This window comes from Bufo gargarizans, chromosome 5 (genome assembly GCF_014858855.1).
Source record: "Bufo gargarizans isolate SCDJY-AF-19 chromosome 5, ASM1485885v1, whole genome shotgun sequence".
In the NCBI taxonomy this organism is placed as follows: domain Eukaryota; kingdom Metazoa; phylum Chordata; class Amphibia; order Anura; family Bufonidae; genus Bufo; species Bufo gargarizans.
Window position 1 is genome coordinate 380,657,913 of NC_058084.1, and position 22,307 is coordinate 380,680,219.

Below are 22,307 nucleotides of genomic sequence, written 5' to 3' on the forward strand. Positions count from 1 at the left end.
GCTACATATGTATGCATGACCAAGTGTGGAAGAGGGAGCTGTAGGCCGACATTTGTCTCATACGAATGGGACATGTCTGTTTTAGTAACTACTTTTATTTCCCATGTAATATAACTTCCAGAATTTTATGAATGAATTGCCTGCAATAATGGTCCATCTGGGTGTTACTAGTTGGAGGAGGGGTGTCTCTGCACAGTGTGCCGCAATCCAGTCAGTGCTGCCAGTGTCACAATGTACAGCAACACACTGCCAACTGATGGACTTCTATTGCAAACTGCCGACAATTCATACATACATTTCTAGAAAGCAGGAATAATAGAGAAATGGCAAAAGAAAGAATTGTACGTGGCATGTGGCGGGGCAGCAATACCGTAATACAGCACAAAGTGCCATCCCTGCAGAACTAAATAACACAGTGCAGCATATAATAATGCAGCCCTTGCCATAGTATTCAACTCTTTTTCCATCCTGAGGATGGCAATACCGTTGAATGCAGGAGGAAACCAGTGCCTGGTGCTCGTAGCATTAATTTATGTTGAGAGCATCAGATTGTTCTGTACCCAGCTGGCAGCCGCGAGGAGGGCTCCAGCGTTACCCTGTAGGGTCTATGGCAAATTTGCCCCAAACATATGCTTAGTTTTTATGTCACATGGACATATTGCAACTTAGCTATCCTCTAGCCTGGTCTGTTTTCTACGTTGTGTGACAAAAATACCTCATCTGAAAATGACCGAAGTACATCAGTGTTCTCCCTGCAATCATGTTTTCAACCAAACAAGTTTCCATTCATCATATAGCTAAAGAATGGTGAGATTTAATTGTGTCTGAAGATAAGAAGCCATATGACGTTTCTCCAGTAGCAGGGGATACCTGGAAGGAGCAATTGCTTTTTCTACAGCCCAGCAAGAATTATGATGTTCTATAGGAAAAGTATACATTTTCCCCTGCCTGCTATCAGTATTTGTGCTGTTTGGAAATATTTCCTTACAATATGATGATGGTTCTCGGTGCAGGACTGTGATATCTTTGTGGAGCTCTGGTTCCCTCTTCATGTTTTACAATTTTAGTTTTGCTAATGGTTTGATTCTCTGCTGTGCGCTTTTTCTGCATTATGCCATCTCAGTATATGTCATTTTAATAACCTAGATTTATTTATTTTTTTTAATTTTTTTTATAGACCCTATTTTGAAATGAAGGCAAAGTATTACCTGCAGCTTGAGGTTTGTACATAATCTTGTCTATCTAGATCCTTAGTAGACCAATAACATGCTGCATCTTTAAAGGAACATCACACTTGAAGTCTATCATTTATATATGTGTGCAATCTATTTCAGGCTGTGGGGAGGCCCTTTAGGAAAGATATGAATAATAATGTTAAGGCTAAACTGTTATAAACTCTATTTACATAAAACCCCTTTTAAAGAGGTTTTAAGGGAGTAAAATATTAATGACTTATCCCCATGATAAGTCACCATTTTCTGATTGGTCTGGGTCCAACTCCCGGCACCCCTGACGATCATCTGTTTGATTAGCTTCGTTTAGCGCTATGGCCTCTTCGAGGCCAATGACTCCATGTTCATTGGCCACATGGCCTAGCACTAGGTTTAGCTCAACCGCATTCAAATAAATGGTCCTGGGTTTCAATACCAATCACAGCCACTATACAGTGTATGGCACTGTACTTGGTATGCTGTGAACAGGGGGCAGCCTGTCTCTCCCTCTTCAAACAGTTTTGAGTGTTGGATCCCTGCCGAAACTGAGGATAGCTCAATGTTTTTACTCCTGGAAACCCCTTTAAGTAAGTTCAGGAGGGAACAGGCCACTGGTGCATCCTTTGGTTGCCCCAGCCACAACGGTACCCATGAGGTTTAGTAGTTTTGTGGTTTATCAATGTTTTGGCCGTTTTTTTGTTTATAATCTTGCTCCTTGATGATATGCCATTTTCAACAGGCTTCATACCGATACAGCCGCATTTTCCATGACTCCGGAGGTGTTTTTCTTGTAGCTTCCTCTGTTTTGGCTGCTGTCTGTACCCCGGATAGCAGTGAATTATCAATTGGGTGGTCTCTGGCTCTCAATGTCAAAGAAATGTCACCTCAGCCAATGCCCACCTGACAGTTCATTGCTATCTGGGGCTGAAACTAAAGATTTACACGGCCTGATATTCAGGCAGATTATTGGGAGCGAACGTTCCTGTGAACGCTCATTCCAGACAATCTGCCCTTCAGAAGTTACAGCCAATTGGCTTCTCCTCGCTCCGTCTACATCCACATTATCCGTATTTAGAGCATCCAAACTGGGTAGTCTATAAGAAAAACAAACCCCTGCTGGAGCCAGAGAAGAAATGTCTGAACGGTATGCATCCAGTTGGAGTTCTGTGAAGACATGACAACTCCTAAGCTCAGTGTCTTGGGGCTCTGTAACAAAACAAAAAGACAAACATTTTTCAGTTTTGGACCTATTTACTGTATATCAATTGACTATTCTCAAGTCTCCCTGAAAATTATTTTCAAAAGTAGGCAAATATGCTGCATGGGTAGACAATATTTATGAATGCTTATAGGTATGAGGTATGTGGTTACCTTTTTATTAAAAAGGTTCTTTGGGAATGATTTAAAATGGCCACAAGCAACCTGTCCTAGAATGTGAGAAGGAATGCCTCCACTTGCAGAGCTGCCTGCAGGATTGAGGGGACAGGGCCTCACTACACACTACGCTCCAGCATTTTCATATACTACACATTGCTGAGTGTTCCTGTCAGGCTGTTCAACCATGATGACGTATCATAGACAAGATTGCATCATTGCCATCTACTGTATTTTTCGCCCTATAAGACACACCAGCCTATAAGACGCTTTTAGAGGAGGACAATAAGAAAAGAACATTTTTCATTAGACCTAAGGTCAGACCAGCAATCGGACCCCCAATATTAATCAGATCTCAGCTCGGACCCCAAAGTGAACGACCCCCAATTAGACCTCAGATAAGAGCCCCAATATAAATGAGACCCCCATTCAGACCTCAGATCAGACCCCCGTGCCTCTTATCATCCCCCGCCCCCCCCCCCAAGCCTCTTATCATCCCCCGCCCTCCCCAAGCCTCTTATTAGCCCCCTAGCCTCTCATCAGCCCCCCCAGCAGACCCGACCCTGCCAGCAAGCGCACGCTGCGTCTGGTCCCCATCAGCAAGCACATGCACATTCCTTCAGGTAACTGGGATGTCTGGTACATTGCAGGCAGCTGTTCCTATGCAGCGCATCCTGCAATGTACCGAGCATAAGCAATGCGCCGCACATTTTATATTAATTTGCACTGTATTCACCCCATAAGACGCACTAGTGTTTCCCCCCCATTTTAGGGGGGGGGGGCGTCTTATGGGGTGAAAAATACAGTGTGTGTAGAGCAGTGTAGCGATTCCCCCCCCAGCTCTGCAAGTGGAGGCAACCAGTCCTGCTCACAGTGTAGGACAGGTGCCTTACAGCCAATTTTAAATTATTCCTGGAGAATGCTCTTTAATGACTTGTCTATCTCCAGCAACTGAAGAAAACTGTAGATGACCTTCAGGCCAAGCTTTCCCTGGCAAAGGGTGAATACAAGACTGCTCTGAAGAATCTTGAGATGATTTCTGATGAGATACATGAGCGGAGGCGATCTTCAGCTATGGGCCCCAGGGGACGTGGGGTCGGAGCCGAAGGCAGCAATTCAGTGGAAGATCTCTCAGCTTGCAAACTGGAATCAGACACAGTTTCCAGTAGGTTTATTGCATTGTTGAAATTTTTGGCCACACCAACTTTTCCCTTCCCTCCTATGTTTTATATTTCACTTGTCTTGAGTTATTTCGGTATTTTACAAAGCTAGGGTGGCAGCTTGGCTGGTAAACCACCTGCCTAACCAGTATTACCAGCAGAAAACCTGTGCCAATATTTAATTTGTACCGGTTACATTATTTGGATATTCATTTTCTCTTCAGTAGCCAGGGCGGTATAAGACTCCTCCTTGCTACTAATGGCTGTATAGCAGCTAGAAAGGAACAGCACTGGGTGCTTCTACCCATTGTTTTGGCGATCAGCACCCAGATCACCACTAATGAAAACTTTTGAAATGTCAGTTGATTGTAAACATAGGTACATTTTAACCGCCTCCGGACCGCCTAACGCAGGTTAGGAGGCGGCTGTCTCAGGCAGAGTCACGCGTTGGTGCGTCATCTCGCGAGACGCGAGATTTCCTGTGAACGCGCGCACACAGGCGCGCACGTTCACAGGAACGGAAGGTAAGCGAGCTGATCTACAGCTTGCCAGCGGCGATCGTTCGCTGGCAGGCTGTAGATGCGATTTTTTTAACCCCTAACAGGTATATTAGACGCTGTTTTGAGAACAGCGTCTAATATACCTGCTACCTGGTCCTCTGGTGGTCCCTTTTTGCTTGGATCGACCACCAGAGGACACGGGTAGCTCTGTAAAGTAGCCCCAAACACCACTACACTACACCCCCTCGTCACTTATTAACCCCTGATCACCCCATATAGACTCCCTGATCACCCCCCTGTCATTGATCATCCCCCTGTAAGGCTCCACTCAGACGTCCGTATGTGTTTTGCGGATCCGCAAAACACGGACACCGCGGATCTGCAAAACACACATGCGGACGTCTGAATGGATCAATATAGACCCCATATAGACTCCCTGATCACCCCCTGTCATTGATCACCCCCCTGTAAGGCTCCATTTAGACATTTTTTTTGGCACAAGTTAGCGGAAATTGATTTTTATTTTTTATATTTTTTATATTTTTTATTACAAAGTCTCATATACCACGAACTTGTGTCAAAAAATAAAATCTCACATGAACTCGCCATACCCCTCACGGAATCCAAATGCGTAAATTTTTTTAGACATTTATATTCCAGACTTCTTCTCACGCTTTAGGGCCCCTAAAATGCCAGGGCAGTATAAATACCCCACATGTGACCCCATTTTGGAAAGAATACACCCCAAGGTATTCGCTGAGGGGCATATTGAGTCCATGAAAGATTGAACTTTTTGTCCCAAGTTAGCGGAAAGGGAGACTTTGTGAGAAAAAAAATAAAATAAATCAATTTCCGCTAACTTGTGCCCAAAAAAAAAATTTCTTCTATGAACTCACCATGCCCCTCATTGAATACCTGGGGTGTCTTCTTTCCAAAATGGGATCACATGTAGGGTATTTATACTGCCCTGGCATTTTAGGGGCCCTAAAGCGTGAGAAGAAGTCTGGAATCCAAATGTCTAAAAATGCCCTCCTAAAAGGAATTTGGGCCCCTTTGCGCATCTAGGCTGCAAAAAAGTGTCACACGTGTGGTATCGCCGTACTCGGGAGAAGTTGGGCAATGTGTTTTGGGGTGTCATTTTACATATACCCATGCTGGGTGAGAGAAATATCTCTGCAAAAGACAACTTTCCCCCTTTTTTTTTTTTTTTTATACAAAGTTGGCATTTGACTGAGATATTTATCTCACCCAGCATGGGTATATTTAAAATGACACCCCAAAACACATTGCCCAACTTCTCCTGAGTACTGCGATACCACATGTGACACTTTTTTGCAGCCTAGGTGGGCAAAGGGGCCCACATTCCAAAGAGCACCTTTAGGATTTCACAGGGCATTTTTTACACATTTTGATTTCAAACTACTTCTCACACATTAGGGCCCCTAAAATGCCAGGGCAGTATAACTACCCCACAAGTGACCCCATTTTGGAAAGAAGACACCCCAAGGTATTTTGTGATGGGCATAGTGAGTTCATGGAAGTTTTTATTTTTTGTCACAAGTTAGTGGAATATGAGACTTTGTAAATAGAAAAAAATCATCATTTTCCGCTAACTTGTGACAAAAAATAAAAAGTTCTATGAACTCACTATGCCCATCAGCGAATACCTTAGGGTGTCTACTTTACGAAATGGGGTCATTTGTGGGGTTTTTCTACTGTCTGGGCATTGTAGAACCTCAGGAAACATGACAGGTGCTCAGAAAGTCAGAGCTGCTTCAAAAAGCAGAAATTCACATTTTTGTACCAACGCTATAACTTTTACCCAAACATTTTTTTTTTTTTTAATCAAAGACATGTAGAACAATAAATTTAGAGAAAAATGTATATATAGATGTCGTTTTTTTTAAAAAAATTTACAACTGAAAGTGAAAGATGTAATTTTTTTGCAAAAATGTCAGTAAATTTTGATAACAAAAAAAGTTAAAATTTCAGCAGCAATGAAATACCACTAAATGAAAGCTCTTTTTTAGTGAGAAGAAAAGGAGGTAAAATTCATTTGGGTGGTAAGTTGCATGACCGAGCAATAAACCGTGAAAGTAGTGTAGTGCAGAATTGTAAAAAGTGGTCTGGTCATTAAGGGTGTTTAAGCTAGGGGGGCTGAGGTGGTTAAGTAACCTCCTATGACTATGGCTACCGTAAGATTATAATTCATTGGGCTGCATGGGGTATTTCAGATCTGGCACTGCTTCAGCCACGATGCAGATGTGAACAGAGCCTAACTTTGCCTTTACAATTGCCATAACTAAGTATTTGGATAAAATAGAAGTTTTGTAAATAAAATGGATTGCAAGGCCGGCCATTTTCTTAAGTCACTTCACAAGACGTAGCTGCAAACAGAACTTTGATAAGTAAAGGTTTATGCCTTCAAGCTGAGCCACCAGACTACGCCCTGTAAGTGAATCAAGGGTCGTATGTCTGCAGTCACAACATGGCATCCTGTATTTACAGTGAAAGGGGATGACCTGACAAAAGCAAGTCAAGTGATCTGTTTGTTCTGCCGCACAGGAAAGAGCCGGCCTTGTTGCCTGCATGACTTTATCTGTTCACTGAAGAGGAGTACACTTATTCTGGAGGTCGCTCTTCTCATTTTGTCTATTTTTTGACATAAGAAGGTTTCCAGACAGCAGGTCATTTTCAGCAGAAAGTGTTTATCAGAACAAAGGTAGTTCTGCTTCCAGTGTAGTTGTAATTACATTTGGCTCAGATGAGAGACACTTTTTTCTTTTCATTCAATGGGATGATTGTGTATATAGATCATAAACAGGTTGTCTTGTCTTCGTTGGCATATCACCAGGATATGCTACCAATCTCCAAGATGGGGGGGGGGGGGGGGTCTAACTGGTGTGACTTCCATCCATCATTAGAACAAAGTGCCAGCTATAGCAGAAAAGTGCCACACCACTGTTCTGATGACTTTGCCCAACTTTCTCTGGGTAGCAGCATGGATGGCAGTGGACCATAAAGCCAGTCATATGCCTTTTTAAAGTGTATTTCCAGTCCAGAGTTTTTGAATTGGATGCACAAAGTTGCTGGATTTGTTTAAAATCCAATACCCTACCTTTCTTTACATCCCATTGAAACATACATACAGGGTTAGGACAAACTTGTTTGCCAAGGCTGGGGTTTCAGAATGTGCTTCCCACCTTCAGTCCCTAAAATTCCGCACAAGATCTATTAGTCATTCATTTAATTGCCTTCTTTTGTCCCAACCCCTCATTTCTACCAGTCCATAGTATTCTTCTTTGTAATACATACTCCACATTTTCTCCCCCCCAATGCCCAGTTTTGCCTGGAGACAATAAAAAAAATGTTTTTGCTTGAAGGGTGCGTTACCACCCAGGTTTCTGTTCTTCTCCCATGTATAATGGAGAATATTCCCAGTGTCCAGTGTACTGCTTTTAGACTTATTCATACATGTATTTCTTTCAGTGACCTCTGAGGTGTTTGAAGATGATAATCTCAGCAGTTTGGTTTCAGAAGAAGACTCTGAGACTCAGTCTCTATCAAGCTTTAGCTCTGGCCCAACAAGTCCTTCAGAAGTTCTGAGTCCTTTTCCTCCTGCAAACCGGCCGGGCAGCTTAGATTTATCAAGCCCCATGTCTCTTTCTGAGTTTGGGCTGATATCGCCTATTCTTGGTCCCCGAAGTGAATGCAGCGGGGCGTCCTCTCCCGAGTGTGATTTGGAAAGAGGTAAGCAAATAAGATGTGGGCACGTCGTGTTCAAATGACTGCATTATCAGGATTTCTGCATCACAACGGAACATGAACAAAGGCGTATTTCAGTATATTTTACAGTGTTTAGTCAGTAGTTATTAGTAATCGCTATTATCCGACTGCTTTATTTAGCTGTTTCTTTTGAAAAGTATATAAAAAGACATAATATCATCCCTGGGAAAATCATTCATATTGTGAACAGCACAAAGGGCCATCACGTCACAGTAAAATCTTCATTTGGCTAGCTAAGGCTGTGTTCACATCCCCCTCAGGAGCTTCTTTCACAGATTCTGACTTAGTTTATGGGAAGAATAGAGCTGCATACAGCACTCATTTTCCTGTCAAAATGATAGACACCACCACAGAACTCGGCAGGGCCGATTATAAGTCAGTGGGGACCATACGTTACCTTTGGTCTGCAACAGATCAGGCACTTTGCTTTGGTTTGTGTTTATGATGGCTACCTTGATGTGAACAGAACCTCGCCCATACAGGAAAAATGAAAAACCATACAAGAGCTACAAAATGTAAAAGGGGATGTCCCATAATGACAGCTTATAATCTGCCCACAGAATAAATAATGACTGCCAATGATGCCGAAATTGGAGCCACTCCATTCTAATGGTAGACACAGGACCTCCCGTTCTTATGATCATTGCACTTGTGATCGCCACCGATCAGATACTTATCATCTATTCCGTGGATAGATAATAAGTTGCCATTCTGTGCCTAACAATTTTTGGGGATTTTTTTCCCCCTAAAATTAGGGAAATTGGCTTCTGCCTCATGAAATTTTTTGGCTTTCCTTTGGATCGACATAGTAGAAGAATAGGTTGAAGTAGATGGTTTTCTTATGTTAGTATGTTATGTTATAGGGCTGGGGAACAGCTGGAACTTTCCTACCTAGCTAAAAACCAAGCTGTGTTCAGTTAGTGTCACTAAAGTGAATGCCCAACTTTTGACACCATGACATTTTTAGGTCCAACAATCTGTGTTAGTTAATGTTTCAGCTAATGCTGCAGTCTGGTCTATGTTTTTCCAATGCATAGCCTCATGCCCCCTGCTTTTCCTTCACAAAGTTCTGAAGCTAAATAATTCTGGTTTGCAGCCACCACTTGGGGGAGCTTTGTGCATACTGCTTTATGGTTGAATCTGAGCTCCCCCTAGTGTTGGCTGCACACTGACAATTTTTTATTTTATTTTAATTTTACTTTTCTATGCAGCAGATTTAGCGTTCTCCATCTTCAATCGCCATACAGATATATATTAAGAATTTGGGACCTGTTTAACTTGTGAATAGATATTCATTTTAAAATTACGATTTCAATATCACACATTTACAGGTGTACAATGTGACAATCTTATTTTTCGATAACTAACAAGTTTTTATTTGTTCTGTCAATAATTTTTTTTTTATTTATTTTTTTTATAAAGGCAGTCGGGCAGAAGGGTCAGAAAGCAAAGCCCAAGACAGAATAAATAACAACAGCAGCAGTAACATTATTAAACCTAGAGCTTTGTCTGTGCTCGATAACAAGATGAAGCGACTGTCTTTGGAGTGTGCAGACCATGAAAGCAGCACAGACACAAAGAAATGTACGCGCTCTCAGTCCATTGCTCCACCAGCGCTGGTCAATCCAGTGTGAACAATGTGACATACGGATTACAGAGCAGACTGCCTGTGCCAACAACTCTCTCTCCGCACATGCTGTGCCTACTGCTGGGATGTAACCTGGTTTGAAGGATGGATGCGTAGCATGAGCCGGTGTGATGAAGCAAGTACAGATGGCTTTGGCAGCAGGCATCTACTCTGTTTGCTGCCCTAATTCACCATATATCTAGGAATTAGGGCCGAAAAGCAAGATATCGATTAATTACAGCAATAATTGAGACAATGCATCTGAGAGTCTTTGCCAAATGGGAGAAATCCCAAAATGAGCGTTAGTAGCAAGGTTTTTCTGTTTCTCGAGTCTTTGCTATATATGACTGTGTTCTTGAGTGGTGAAGCCGAGATTCTGCTGTCCAGTGTATAATATGCACCTACGTCTCCCATTGAATGTCGTGTAATGTGAAGTAAGCATTTATTATAGAAATCATTTTCTTAAACTTGAATCTGTCTAGATCTACATAGATCCCATTATTCATCTTTGGTCCTGAGCACTTTCTTCGAGTACTTGATTTATATCAGTATTTATCACCAGCTGTTAGTTCGCCAAGAAGACTAGCCATAGTCATCTGTGAAGCCATTGAAGTAGATATAGTTAGAGCAGCATTTCATGTACCAGTGTTAAACAAAAGTACCTTGGAGTGAACTGCGCCAATAAAAGCTCTCAATAAATTCTGTGCGTCTTTAGGCTGCCTTAAAGACGGAAAATTAAATCTACACTTGCTATGACCAGGTGTAGCTTTTATCCATTTTCTGGCTTTAGAATTTATTTGGTGGAGCATTTTTGACCACGCCTCTCCAACTCAACGCCCCCACATTTTGGCAAAGTGTCAATAACTGAAAAAAAATGCAAATGTTACAGCATCCCCATTGTATCAATCATCGATATGTCGAACGACGCCTGGCAGTTCTATATAACTAGACTCCCCTATCCCATAGAAGATACTCCCTCAATAAAATGTTCTGCATCAGGATTGTTCCACCATGGTCCTCTTACCTACCCGCACACTCCAGTCATTTTAGCTACATACTTTACTGAAGCACGCAAGTCCATTAGTTTTAAAAAGTAATTCTCTTTTGAAAACTGCACTTTTTTTGAAGTACAACTTTATACTCCATTTGCTACATGTTAAAAATATGAGAAATGATGGACGTATAAGAGTCATCTGTTGTCTGTCATATTAAATGTGGTTTACTTTATTGTGGGCAAAGGATGCAGATTATCCACAGCTACCTGGATAAATGACGATGACGGACTGCTCACTGTATTTAATTGACTTCTACCATGTGCCATAGAGATACTACTAATCCTGATAACTTTCCAACAATTATACAATATATGAATACAAAAAGCAATGGTTACATGATAAGGCCATGTACACGTTGAGAAGAAACACTATGGTGTCATTCATGGTAACCCTTTCCAACCTTGGCTCAGCTAGAGTCTAATTGGTTTCTCCAAACACTATTGTCCTCATTGGCTTTAGTTTGTCTACGGTAGATGGCCTCATTAGCCAGTGTAAATATTGGGTAAGCAATATGGGATGATTGAAGTTCTGAGAAGTCTTCTCAGTTCCATGTTCACGCTGTATCTTGGCCCAGATATATAATGCAAGTAAACAACCTGTGGCCACCCTGTATAGTGCATGGTCTTGCTGAGGAGGCCATGATACTGCTCTCTGGAGACAGTGGAGTCCATGCTGCTAGCTTGTAGTAGCTGCATAATAAGCTAGCTTGTTTTCTATGTTATTGTATCATTCCCACTTTACTATTACTGGAATGTGACCTTTCCCCTGCTATCTGTTTTGTGTCACATCTTGTATGTTTCTTATAGAGTTAAGTGTATTAAAGGGTGTTTCATGCAATTAAAATTTACATATTTCCAGTTATTCTTACAAACACACATGTTGAAAGGTGGTCTTCAGAAACTGACAGGAAACATATATTTACACATATACACAGTGGGACCCCCACCCATTATGAGGATTGGTGTCTCTTGTCCCCCATCTGAATTAGGGCTCATGCACACGAACGTATTTTATTTTCGTGACCGTTCCGTTTTTTTTTGCGGACCGTATCCGGAACTGCAAAAAAAACCAACAACTACAGTTTGCCTCCCGTTTCCGTATGTCCGTATTTCCATTTTGCAAAAAAAGAGAACATGTCCTATTATTGTCCGCATTACGGACAAGGATAGTACTGTTCTGTTAGGGGCCAACTGTTCCGTTCCGCAAAATATGGAATGCACACGGACATCATCCGTATTTTTTGCAGATACATTTTTGCGGACTGCAAAATATATACGGTCCTGTGCATGAGCCCTTAGGCTGTAATCCTGCATGAGCGCAGCTGCTCCATTCAAAGTCTTTGGGACTGGTGGAGACAGTTGAGCACTGTTCTTAGCTTTTAGTCAGTCCCATAAAGATTGACTGAAGCATTCCATGCAAACGGGGGAAATGGGACCCCTTTTGTCATCACCGGTGGGGATCCCAGTGTTAGGACCCAGAGTAATCATATGTTTATTACCTATCCTGAGGATGTGATAATGTCTTTCGTGGGGAATCCCCTTTAAGGGGGTTGTTAGAGATAATTGAAAATTTCAGACTACCCCTACAATGTCTTAAAGAAAAATCATATGCTCACCCCTTACTCCAGCAACATTTCCTGTGGTGCTCCTCCGGTACCCCCGCTGCTTGGTTACAAACAGCAGTAGGAATACCATAGGAGCGCTGCTGTTTACAAACAGAAGCATAGGGCCTGTGACCATTACAGCCAATCACTGTCCTCAGTGGTCTACAGCTACAGTCATTGGCTGCAGCGGTGATGTGCCAAATCCTGGCATGGCACTTTTGCTGTTTTGTAAAGAACCATCCCCACAAGGGAGTACCAGAGGAGTGCAGCAGAAAACAGCGCTAGAGTACGGGTGAGTGTATGATTTTTTATTTATTTTAAACTGTTGTAGGGGTTGTCCAGGATATTTTATGATCTTGGACATCCCCTTTAATGCACAACAGATATATCCCAATTAATGTAAAATCTTTCCATGCTACCAATCAATCGGGACAATTGTTTGAAGCCTCTTTTGGGTCAAGAATATCTGTGTTTATCTATACAACTCGATGGCGGGAAAATAGGTTGCACTAGATGGACTCATCTCTTTTTTTTTTTTTATACTTTACCATATTACTTGTCACTTAAACAGTTTGCTTTTCTGGATCTTCTTGGACCCCTCTGTTACATACATATGGCCTAAGTATTTGGATACAGGTTGTTTAAATTAGTGTTTCTCAACTCTTGTGTATTTCATTAAGGCTCCATTCACACGTCCGCATCCGTTCTGCAATTTTGCGGACCCGTTCATTTTCTATGGTGACGGAATGGATGCGGACAGCACACAGTGTGCTGTCCGCATTTGCAGAGCGCGGCCCCGATCTTCGGGTCCGCAGTTCTGCAAAAGATAGAACATGTCATATTGGACAAGAATAGGCATTTCTATAGTGGTGCTGGGCGGGTGTGTTGCGGATGCGCAACACACCACGGAGGTGTGAATAGAGCCTAGGGGTCCATTCACACGTCCGCAAAAGGGTCCGCACCGTTCCGCAATTTTGCGAAACCGGTGCGGACCCATTCCTTCTCTATGTGCTCTCCTCTTCCGCATTTGCGGAGCGCGGCCCCGAACTTCTGGTCCGCAGCTCTGCAAAAGATAAAACATGTCCTATTCTTGTCCGCAGGGTGTGTTGCGGATCCACGGACGTGTGAATGGACCCTAATCTTACAGAGGTCCTTTGTTCCAGTGCAACAGAACTGTCCATTCTATAGTTAGTTATTTAAGAGGACTTATCACTATTCCTGACATGTCAGTTTCAATAAATACTTGTTTTTATCACCCAACAATTCTAGAACATCTTTTCGTATAACTCTGCATTGCCATTCCTCTGATGTTTCTCCAAAAAAACAAATGGATACATTGCCAGCTGGGTGCTAACATGTCCCTTGCAAAAGGGGTGTGTCCCTACATAGTATGAAATTGGCTGCACTGACCCACCCCCAGTTGGTAATGTATTCATAAATTTGTAGAAAGAATAACAGAGGAACAGGACATAGAGGCGCAGGGACAGATCCACAGAAAAGTAAACTGGTTTAGTTGCCCATAGCAACCGATCAGATTAATCCTTTCATTTTCAGAGATTTATTTTTTTTGCGCCAGTCTTGATCAATCTTCACCAGAGATGCTGCAGAAAATACAATTATTTACTAAAACGGACACATCAGGAGTCAAGAGAGGTCCACTTTAATTAAAGACTAAATATACATTCACAGCCCAGTTTTTTTTTATTGCTCCAATGTGTCGAAAAAGAGCCCCCTTGCAAATAGTCTTCATTGAAACTTTCTAATCTACATCTATGCATCACCCTAGTAGCACAGCAAACACGCCCCGTGATCCTGCATTCATATTCCCTTCCATCTGTTCTCTACATCTTGCTACACTACAGAGTGTGTTAGTAGTGTTGAGCGAAGAGAGCTTCAGATGCTTCATCGAAGTCGCTTCGTAAGAAACTTTGGAATAATACTGTACGGAGATTCGTCTCTGTACAGTATTAGAATGTATGGGCTCTGATGAGCCGAAGTAACTTGAAACCAAACCAAGCAGAGTTTGGTCTTAAAGTGGTTTTCCACTTTAAAAATGAACTACCGAAGTTATTTAACAAAGTAGCACAGGAACTCGTGAATAACTTACGCAGCCCATACATTCTAATACTGTACGGAGACGAATCTCCGTACAGTATTATTCAGAAGTTTTGAACGAAGAGACTTCGGATGAAGCATCTGAAGCTTGCTTCGCTCAACGCTATTAGTAACTATGTTACTATAGAGACAAACATTTTTGCACTGGAGCTGTTCTGAGAAAATGGTAATATATTTTTCATGAAAACAACTATTTTTCGGGACTGTAAGACACTCTTTTTATAGTACAAATCCTAATGACTGCTTCCTTGGAAGTGTTCATCACCATGTGGGAGGTGTGGGTAGCGGTGAGGGAAATGCAGCACTGGCTCTACTTTTTCCAGGCCCCACTCTGGACTCTGTCCTGACTGCGTACAGTGTTGGGACGTAGTGCACACTAAGACCTGGCGCTGTTACGTCAAGTCACAGTGCAGCATGAGTCTATTTAGGCTCTAAATGTGTGTTCCCGATGGCTGTTGCTTGTTTAATGGTGGGTTCTCAGTGGCATTTTGTGCACTTTTAGTATTGCTTTTTGCAACTTTAAGTTTTTGGTAGTAAAAATGGCAGCTCCAAATGTTAGCCAAGAGGTCTATGTTAATATACAATGCAGAGCACACAACCATTTTTAGCTACTGGCGTTTACTTTTAAAGTGATCAAAAATCTGTAGCTCATATGTTAGTTTTTTTTTTTTTTGCCACCATAACAGAAATACATTCCAATGGTAAGAATACAAAAATCTATTTCTCTTTCCCAGCAGGAATTTCCTTCATCCATCTATTAGGCCTCTTTCACATAAATGGTACGGATTGTGTCAGGATGCGTTCAGTGAAACTCGCACCATTTCGGAAGCAAGTTCAGGCCGTTTTGTCTGCAGTTGTGTTCAGTGTTTCAGTTTTTTCGTGTGGGTGCAATCAGTTTTGATGCGTTTCACACGTGTAAAAAAAAAACTAAGATTTACAAATCTAGCAACATCAGTGAAAAATGCATTCTATACGGATGCAATGCGTTTTTCACTAAAGCCCTATTCACGTCTCTATGGGGCCCAGGGCTGGGTGAAAAACACAGAATATAGAACAAGCTGCAATTCTGATGTGTGAAAAAAAAAACGCTCATATGCACAGACCCATTGCCATGAATGGGCCAGGATTCAGTGCGGGTGCTATGCGTTCATGTCATGCACTGCACCTATGTGGAAAACTCGCTCGTGTGAAAGAGGCCTTAGGATATCTTTTGGTTTTGGGAGAAAACATACAGAGGGAAAGTTTAGGTTGACCAAAGATGAACCCCCACATTTTAAATACAAGCAAAACTTAAACATGGGCAGAGATGTTAGGGCTTTAAATAAAGATGTCCATAAAGGGTTACGTGAGCGGATATTCTGACTCCGATTGTTGTAATAGCGATTTATCCCTAGTGAGACCTCTATGCCTGGCCTGTATACGCAGATATAATCACTGCGGACAATCGTTATCAGATAGCTTGAATTCACCAACACTGAGTTTATCCGTGTAAGTTGCTTTATTCTGTAAGCCAGATAACAGTACAGCAGAACAGATGGATTCTGGTATTGTGCGGTCAAAAGATGATGCTTTTGTAAGCGTACATGTGTACCTGTGCATATGCTGGAGGAGAATGACGATACAGGAAGTGAGATGCAAAAGAAGGGGTGGAGCAAGGAAAAGATCACAGATATCACGAGCAAGAAAAACAAGTGCAATACCAAAAATGGCCACTAGATGGTAGCATATAACTAAATATAGAATATCTGAATGGTTCAATTAATTAAACTATAGCTTTAACTGCATAGCAGCACACTCTCCGTCTGGCATTGAAAATGTCACTAATTAAACCACAACGGTAGTTATATAATTGCAAATAAACAACTTGATGTCCGAGGACCTGAAAAACAAAGAGAACAGGCATATAATGCAACAACTAAAATGTAAGGCTTCAAGTGTAACAATTAAAGTTCAAACACTTCTTGCTAAGTTTCAGGCAGGATTCAGCAGCATAGGCAATAAGTGCACTCTCCAAAGGGTAAAAGCAGAATAAGTTCTGTGATAGGCTTGATGAAAGTCTTTACAGTGCCTTGTCTTGCAATGGTGCGTACAAGCCTTGTTCAAAGCATTGACAGCCGAGTCTTTGTGCAGTTCTGGTGACGAGGGTTGTAAGTTCAGGACGAAGCTCTGGATCCTTGTCAGGTTCTAGAAGACCGAAGACATCAGCCATGGTCTCTTCTGTGTGATCCAGCAGGAATTCTGGACCTGTTAACCAGGAAGAATTTGCAAATTCACTTGCAGACACTGGCCTAGTAGCATGATCTGCAGGATTAATTTCAGATGGGACATAATGCCATTGTTCAGGTTTAGATGATTTCCTGATTCTTTCTACACGGTTGCTGACGTAGACATATACAACCAGACTAAACGTTTCTATGTAGCTCAGAGCAACCTTACTGTCTGTGTAGAATTTGGTATCATCTATCTGAATGTCTAGCTCGCGTAATATGAAATCTGCGATTTCTACAGCCAGCACAGTCCCACAAAGTTCAAGCCTAGGAATTGTGTGCTCAGGCCTAGGTGCTAACTTAGCTTTCCCAAACAGAAACCCTATGTGGGTTTAATTAGAAGAGTCTCTCACCTTGAGGTAGGTAACAGCCGCTATGGCCTCAGTAGAGGCATCTGAGAAGATGTGAAGCTCTTTTCTCTGGCTCGTAGCAAGGGAAGCTGAGGTGTAGCAGCGTGGTATATGGATTCCATCTAAGGCGTGTAGAGATTGCTTCCAGGACTCCCACTTTGAAAGCTTGTCAGAAGGCAGTGGAGCATCTCAATCTTTAATAGACGCTGAGAGCTGTCTAAGTAAGGCTTTACCTTGTATGGTGATAGAAGCCACAAATCTCATTGGATCGTACAGGCTGTATACCACTGACAGAACACCATGCTTGGTAAATGGCTTGTCTGTAGAGCTGACTTGAAAGCTGAAAGTGTCCTTTAATAAGTCCCACCATAGGCCATAGGTGGCATGTCCATTCCTAGATTTACGTCCTTAAACCATGTGGCATGATCGCCAGGTTAAAAGGCTTTCATAACAACACTATTTGAGGCAATTTTGTGTAGTCTGAGGTTAGCCTCAGAAAGCATACCTTGTGTCCTTTGGAGCAGGTATATGGCTTCTTCGTCTGTAGGTAAAGACTTAAGTCCATCATCAACATAAAAGTCTCTCAACGAAGTGTCGAGCATCCGCGCCATGCTCCTTTTCTCCATCAATGGCAGTCCTTCATAAACCGTATGTTGCAACAGCGGGTGAGGGACTATTTCCGAAAACATGTACTTTCATGCGGTATTCAATAATCTCATTGTCCATGTTGTTGTCACGGTGCCACAGAAACCTTAGGAAGTTCCTATGGTCTTCGCGTACAATGAAGCAATGAAACATCTGTTCAATATCCGCAGTTATGGCAACTGGTTATCTTCTAAATCTCATAAATATGCCTACAAGGTTGTTGGTTAGATTCGGGCCAGTGAGAAGAACATTTAGGGATACACCTTGATGTTTGGCACTGGAGTCAAATACTATCCTGATTTGTTTTGGCTTACGTGGATGATACACTCCGAAGAAAGGCAGATACCAGCACTCATCGTCTTTGAAGTGGTGGCGCTGGTTCGGTGTGATCATTGTCAAAGATCCTTTTCATAAATACGATGAAATGGTCCTTCATTTCAGGCCTGTTCCTTAGTGTTCATTGAAGTGAGTTGAATCTGCAAAAAAGCCTGTTCATAATTGGTTGGGAGTTTAGCCCTTGTAGCACGAAGAGGTAATGGTGCAACCCAGCTGCTAGAATCATCCAGAAAGAATTCCTTATCCATTATTTTGATGAATTCTGTCTTCAACTGACAAGGCTATTTTGTTGTCCTCACTTGTAGTACAAAACACTGTGGTATGTAGGTTGTCATCACAAAGGACAGGAGTAACATCAGGTAGTTAAAGCTTCTCCTTTACTTTAAAAAGTGCCCTCAACATTATGAAGTGGGATGCACGTCCGTTTCCCAACACGTAAGTCTTGAAGGAGTGGATCTCAGATGGCGTACACATCCTGTCCAAGCACCACTATTACCCAGCCTAGGTCAAGTCTTTGTGCATAAGGGGCTTCATCAGGCCCATTGCACTGATCGCGTACTTTATGTACTCTGAGAATGTCCCTTTCTGACAGGACTAAGATTTCAGCACTCTTGTCCATTGCAGGAATCCCATCAACAAGGTGCCTTAAATGAGGATGTTGATATGCAGCTTCTGGAGTGGGAATCTTATCCCTTTCGTCTGGTATCTGGTTGCACTCGACTAACGTTGGTAGTGGTATGCCCTCTTCCTTGTTGATATGAGAGACTATGAACCCTTCTGCCTAAGGTCTCTACACGACCAGAACAGGTTGTGACCCTCTATGCCAAAGATCTCAAAGAATTTAGGCTTAACCAGGGATCTGTTGCTCTGTTCATCTATTATGGCATACATCCTAGCAGCTTTCTCAGGATGACTCTTTGGGTATATCTTAACTAGGCATATCTTGGCACAGCATTTTTTGGTCCTTTCCTTCTCCACAGACTTCTGTACACGAAGAAGAGACATTATCTTTGGTTGGAGCATGACCTTGTTGCTCCCCGCCATGATTTGAGATGGGAGTGGAGATAGGAAGTTGCTGTGGGTTGTCTGGAAATGGAGTAGGATGCATGGCTGTAACATGTCTGTCGCTACCGCATTCTGTGCACTTGATGACAACTTTACAGTCTTTAGCAAAATGGCTATAAGCACAGCACTTGTAGCATATGCCAAGTTTCCGGAGAATCTCCCTGCGCTCTTGTAAAGTCTTTGCCCTAAGCCCAAGCCATTTCTTAAGAGGATGAGGCTTATTGTGAATAGGACACTGACGATTAGGGTCTTTATCTCTGTCATCCACAACGCCCTGATCAGTAGGCGAGGTTGCGAAGGGCGAGAGGTCTGTCCTTTTAACAGATATTGCTCTATTTAAGTCTCTACGTTTAGCTGCTGTGTTATCATACCTTGATGGTGAGGATGAAGCAGGCAGGTTGGGTTCGCTGAAGCTGGGATCGTTTCTCATCCAGGCTTGATCACTAATGAACCTGCAGAAGTATGAGAATGGAGGAAAGAATACATTATAGTCTCTTTTGTATCTTGAGCCCTGTTGTGCCCATTTCTCTTGTAGGCTGTATGGCAGTTTAGACACCACTGGGTTGACACCATGAGCGGTGTCCAGGAAGCTTAGTCCAGGCAGACTTAGGTCAGTCTTTGCAAACTCTAGCTCCATGAGGAAGTCACTTAGATCTTGGAGCTTGCAATAGTCTTTGTTCGCTATTTTTGGGAAGTTTTCCAGTCTCTTGAATAAAGCACTTTCTATGGCTTCAGAGCTACCATAGGCTTGCTCAAGTCATGCAGCAACAAGACCTGCATCTGGGTGGTCAACATGTACTGTTCTGAGTCTTTTAACACGACCTGCAGATTCTGGTCCCAGCCACTTTATAAGCCAATCAAGTTCTTCCTTAGCAGTAAGGTTGATATCGGCAATAGTAGCCTTGAAGGTTGATTTCCAGGCCCTGTAGCTCTCTGGACAGTCCTCAAACCTTGAGAGGCTGGTGTTAATTTGCTCAACGTGTACCATGTATCTGGCAAAGTCATTCATGTCTGATCTCTCACTCCTTGGTGTCAAAGTAACTTGTGGAACCCCTTGGGTGTCAAAGTTCTCTGGTGATGTAGGGTGAGGTTTACCAGGGTAAAAAGATGTTGCATGAGCGTTTAACTGTGGTGTAGTCTCTAAGGCTTGTGCTGGCTTTGGTTTGAGCTGCGGCTTATCACTGGAAGTCACCTTGTTGTTGACATGAGTTGATCCGGTTTGCTGCATAGATGTACTTGCGTTGTAGACTTGAAGAGGCTCAGACATATATATTGGTAGTCAGAACAGTGTTGTTAGTAGGAGGTACAGGAGATTACTCTGTATCTTTGCAGATGTTATGCTTTAGAACGTATTCACTGGTGCGTTCAGCTGGATCTTACAGTTCTGCTGGGATAAGGCAGTCTGAATTAGTACTTTGTCCCATTGCTTGTTCAAGGACTTTCAGCCTTGCTAGGGAAGCTGCTTTGTCCCCTTCATTTGCAGAATCTTTATTTGTGAATCTGCCTCTGCTTGGAGAGCTTTGACTTGAGCTTCCATCTTGGCTTGATGAGCTACCATCTCTGCTTGTTGAGCTGCCCTTTGAGCTTCCATCTCTGCTTGCTTTCTGGTAAAGGAGCTTTGCGCCTTTTTTAATTCGCCATCAGCACGGGCCTCTATTAACTTGTTGCCTAATGTTGATCTTCTGGAACGAGAGTATCTGGAAGAAACTGCAGTGCGCTTGGTTGTGGTGGATCTGTGAGATCTGGTCTCCTGCAGTTGAGTAATGCAGCGTTCTGCCTTAAACTTAGCATTTGGCACTGAGAGATTACTTTGTTGGTCCTGGTCAGTTCTGCTGAAGAATCCTCTATATTAGAGTCCTGCAAGAAGGCTGAGTATTTTGCAGACAGCTGCTGGTACAGTACATACACAGTAAATAGGTGATTTATAGAGTCTCTTATTTCAGCTGGTTGATCATTAGAGTGTGACAAAACTGACATGCGGTGTGAGGTTCTGTCCCAGAGGTCTGACAGATTACTGGAGAACTCATATCTAGTGGCTTGATAGTTTTCTCTGAGTTTCTGTGTTGGTATTGTACGTTTGAGTCTTACTCTCTGTTCGGTAATATCTGCAGAATCTGCTCTCTGTACGTCTGCCGGTTCAGAGGCATGATGTAGCTGCGTTGGTTCAGCCATAAAAGAGTGTTTAGAGCCTTGTCCAGGCATTTTTTTTTTTAAATGGTACTGTCTCTTTAAGAAGACGAACAGGGGCTTAGACAGGTGAGGTAACACAGTGCAATGTAGAGAAACTGTTTTGAACATTCACTTGAAATGCAGTAAGCTTGTGCGACCATGTGCTTTCACAAGATGGCGGATGGCACTGAGCTTGATTGCAGATTAGGCACACACATATACACAGCAGGCTGTAGTAATTCTATGCATCTTTTGACTATTCTGACTCTGATTGTTATAATAGCGACTTATCCCTAGTGAGACCTCTATGCCTGGCCTGTATAAGCAGATATAATCACTACGGATAATCCTTATCAGATAGCTTGAACTCGCCAACACAGAGTTTATCCGTGTAAGTTGCTTTATTCTGTAAGCCAGATAACAGTACAGCAGAACAGATGGATTCCGGTATTGTGCGGTCAAAAGAAGATGCTTTTGTAAGCGTACATGAGAATACATGTGTACCTGTGCATATGCTGGAGGAGAATGAAGATACAGGAATTGAGGTACATAAAAGAAGGGGTGGAGCAAGAAAAAGATACCACGATCAAGAAAAACAAGTGCAATGCCAAAAACGGCCACTAGCAAGGAGCATATAACCAAATATAGAATATCTGAATGGTTCAATTAATTAAACTATATACATTTTAACTGCATAGCAGCACAGCGGACATGCAGTGTTTTCTTTGTGCTCAAGACATGGGCTCTGCTCAATGTTAAATGGGTTTGTCGAGAGTGTGTAATAATATTGGCCTGTCCTTAGGATAGGACCTAATTATCTGTTCAGTGAAGGTGGGCTACTGTACCTAAGGATCTGTGGTGCTCCAGCAAGTTCCGATTCCCATTTACTGCTTACCAGGGCACATTGCTGAGCATACTGCTGCTCCCAGCAGCTCAGTGCCACAACCCCTTCAGACTTCTAATCGGCAGGAGAAATGGTAACTGGACCCATGCAAGTCAGATATTGGTGACTTAATAAGCACAGGCCATCAATAAATCACAGGG

General features: G+C 42.5%; 1 protein-coding gene across 1 annotated transcript in view; it reads left to right on the forward strand.

The window, feature by feature from the left end:
* Window positions 1-10,358, forward strand: part of SH3BP5 (SH3 domain binding protein 5) — an 88,311-nt gene extending 77,953 nt beyond the window's left edge. The window contains exons 6-9 of the mRNA XM_044293692.1: window positions 1,178-1,220; window positions 3,534-3,750; window positions 7,735-7,995; window positions 9,454-10,358. Of these exons, the coding sequence (XP_044149627.1) occupies window positions 1,178-1,220; window positions 3,534-3,750; window positions 7,735-7,995; window positions 9,454-9,665 (733 nt within the window). The 3' untranslated portion in view covers window positions 9,666-10,358. The remainder of the gene's footprint in view (window positions 1-1,177; window positions 1,221-3,533; window positions 3,751-7,734; window positions 7,996-9,453) is intronic.
* The last annotated feature ends 11,949 nt before the right edge of the window (window positions 10,359-22,307 follow it).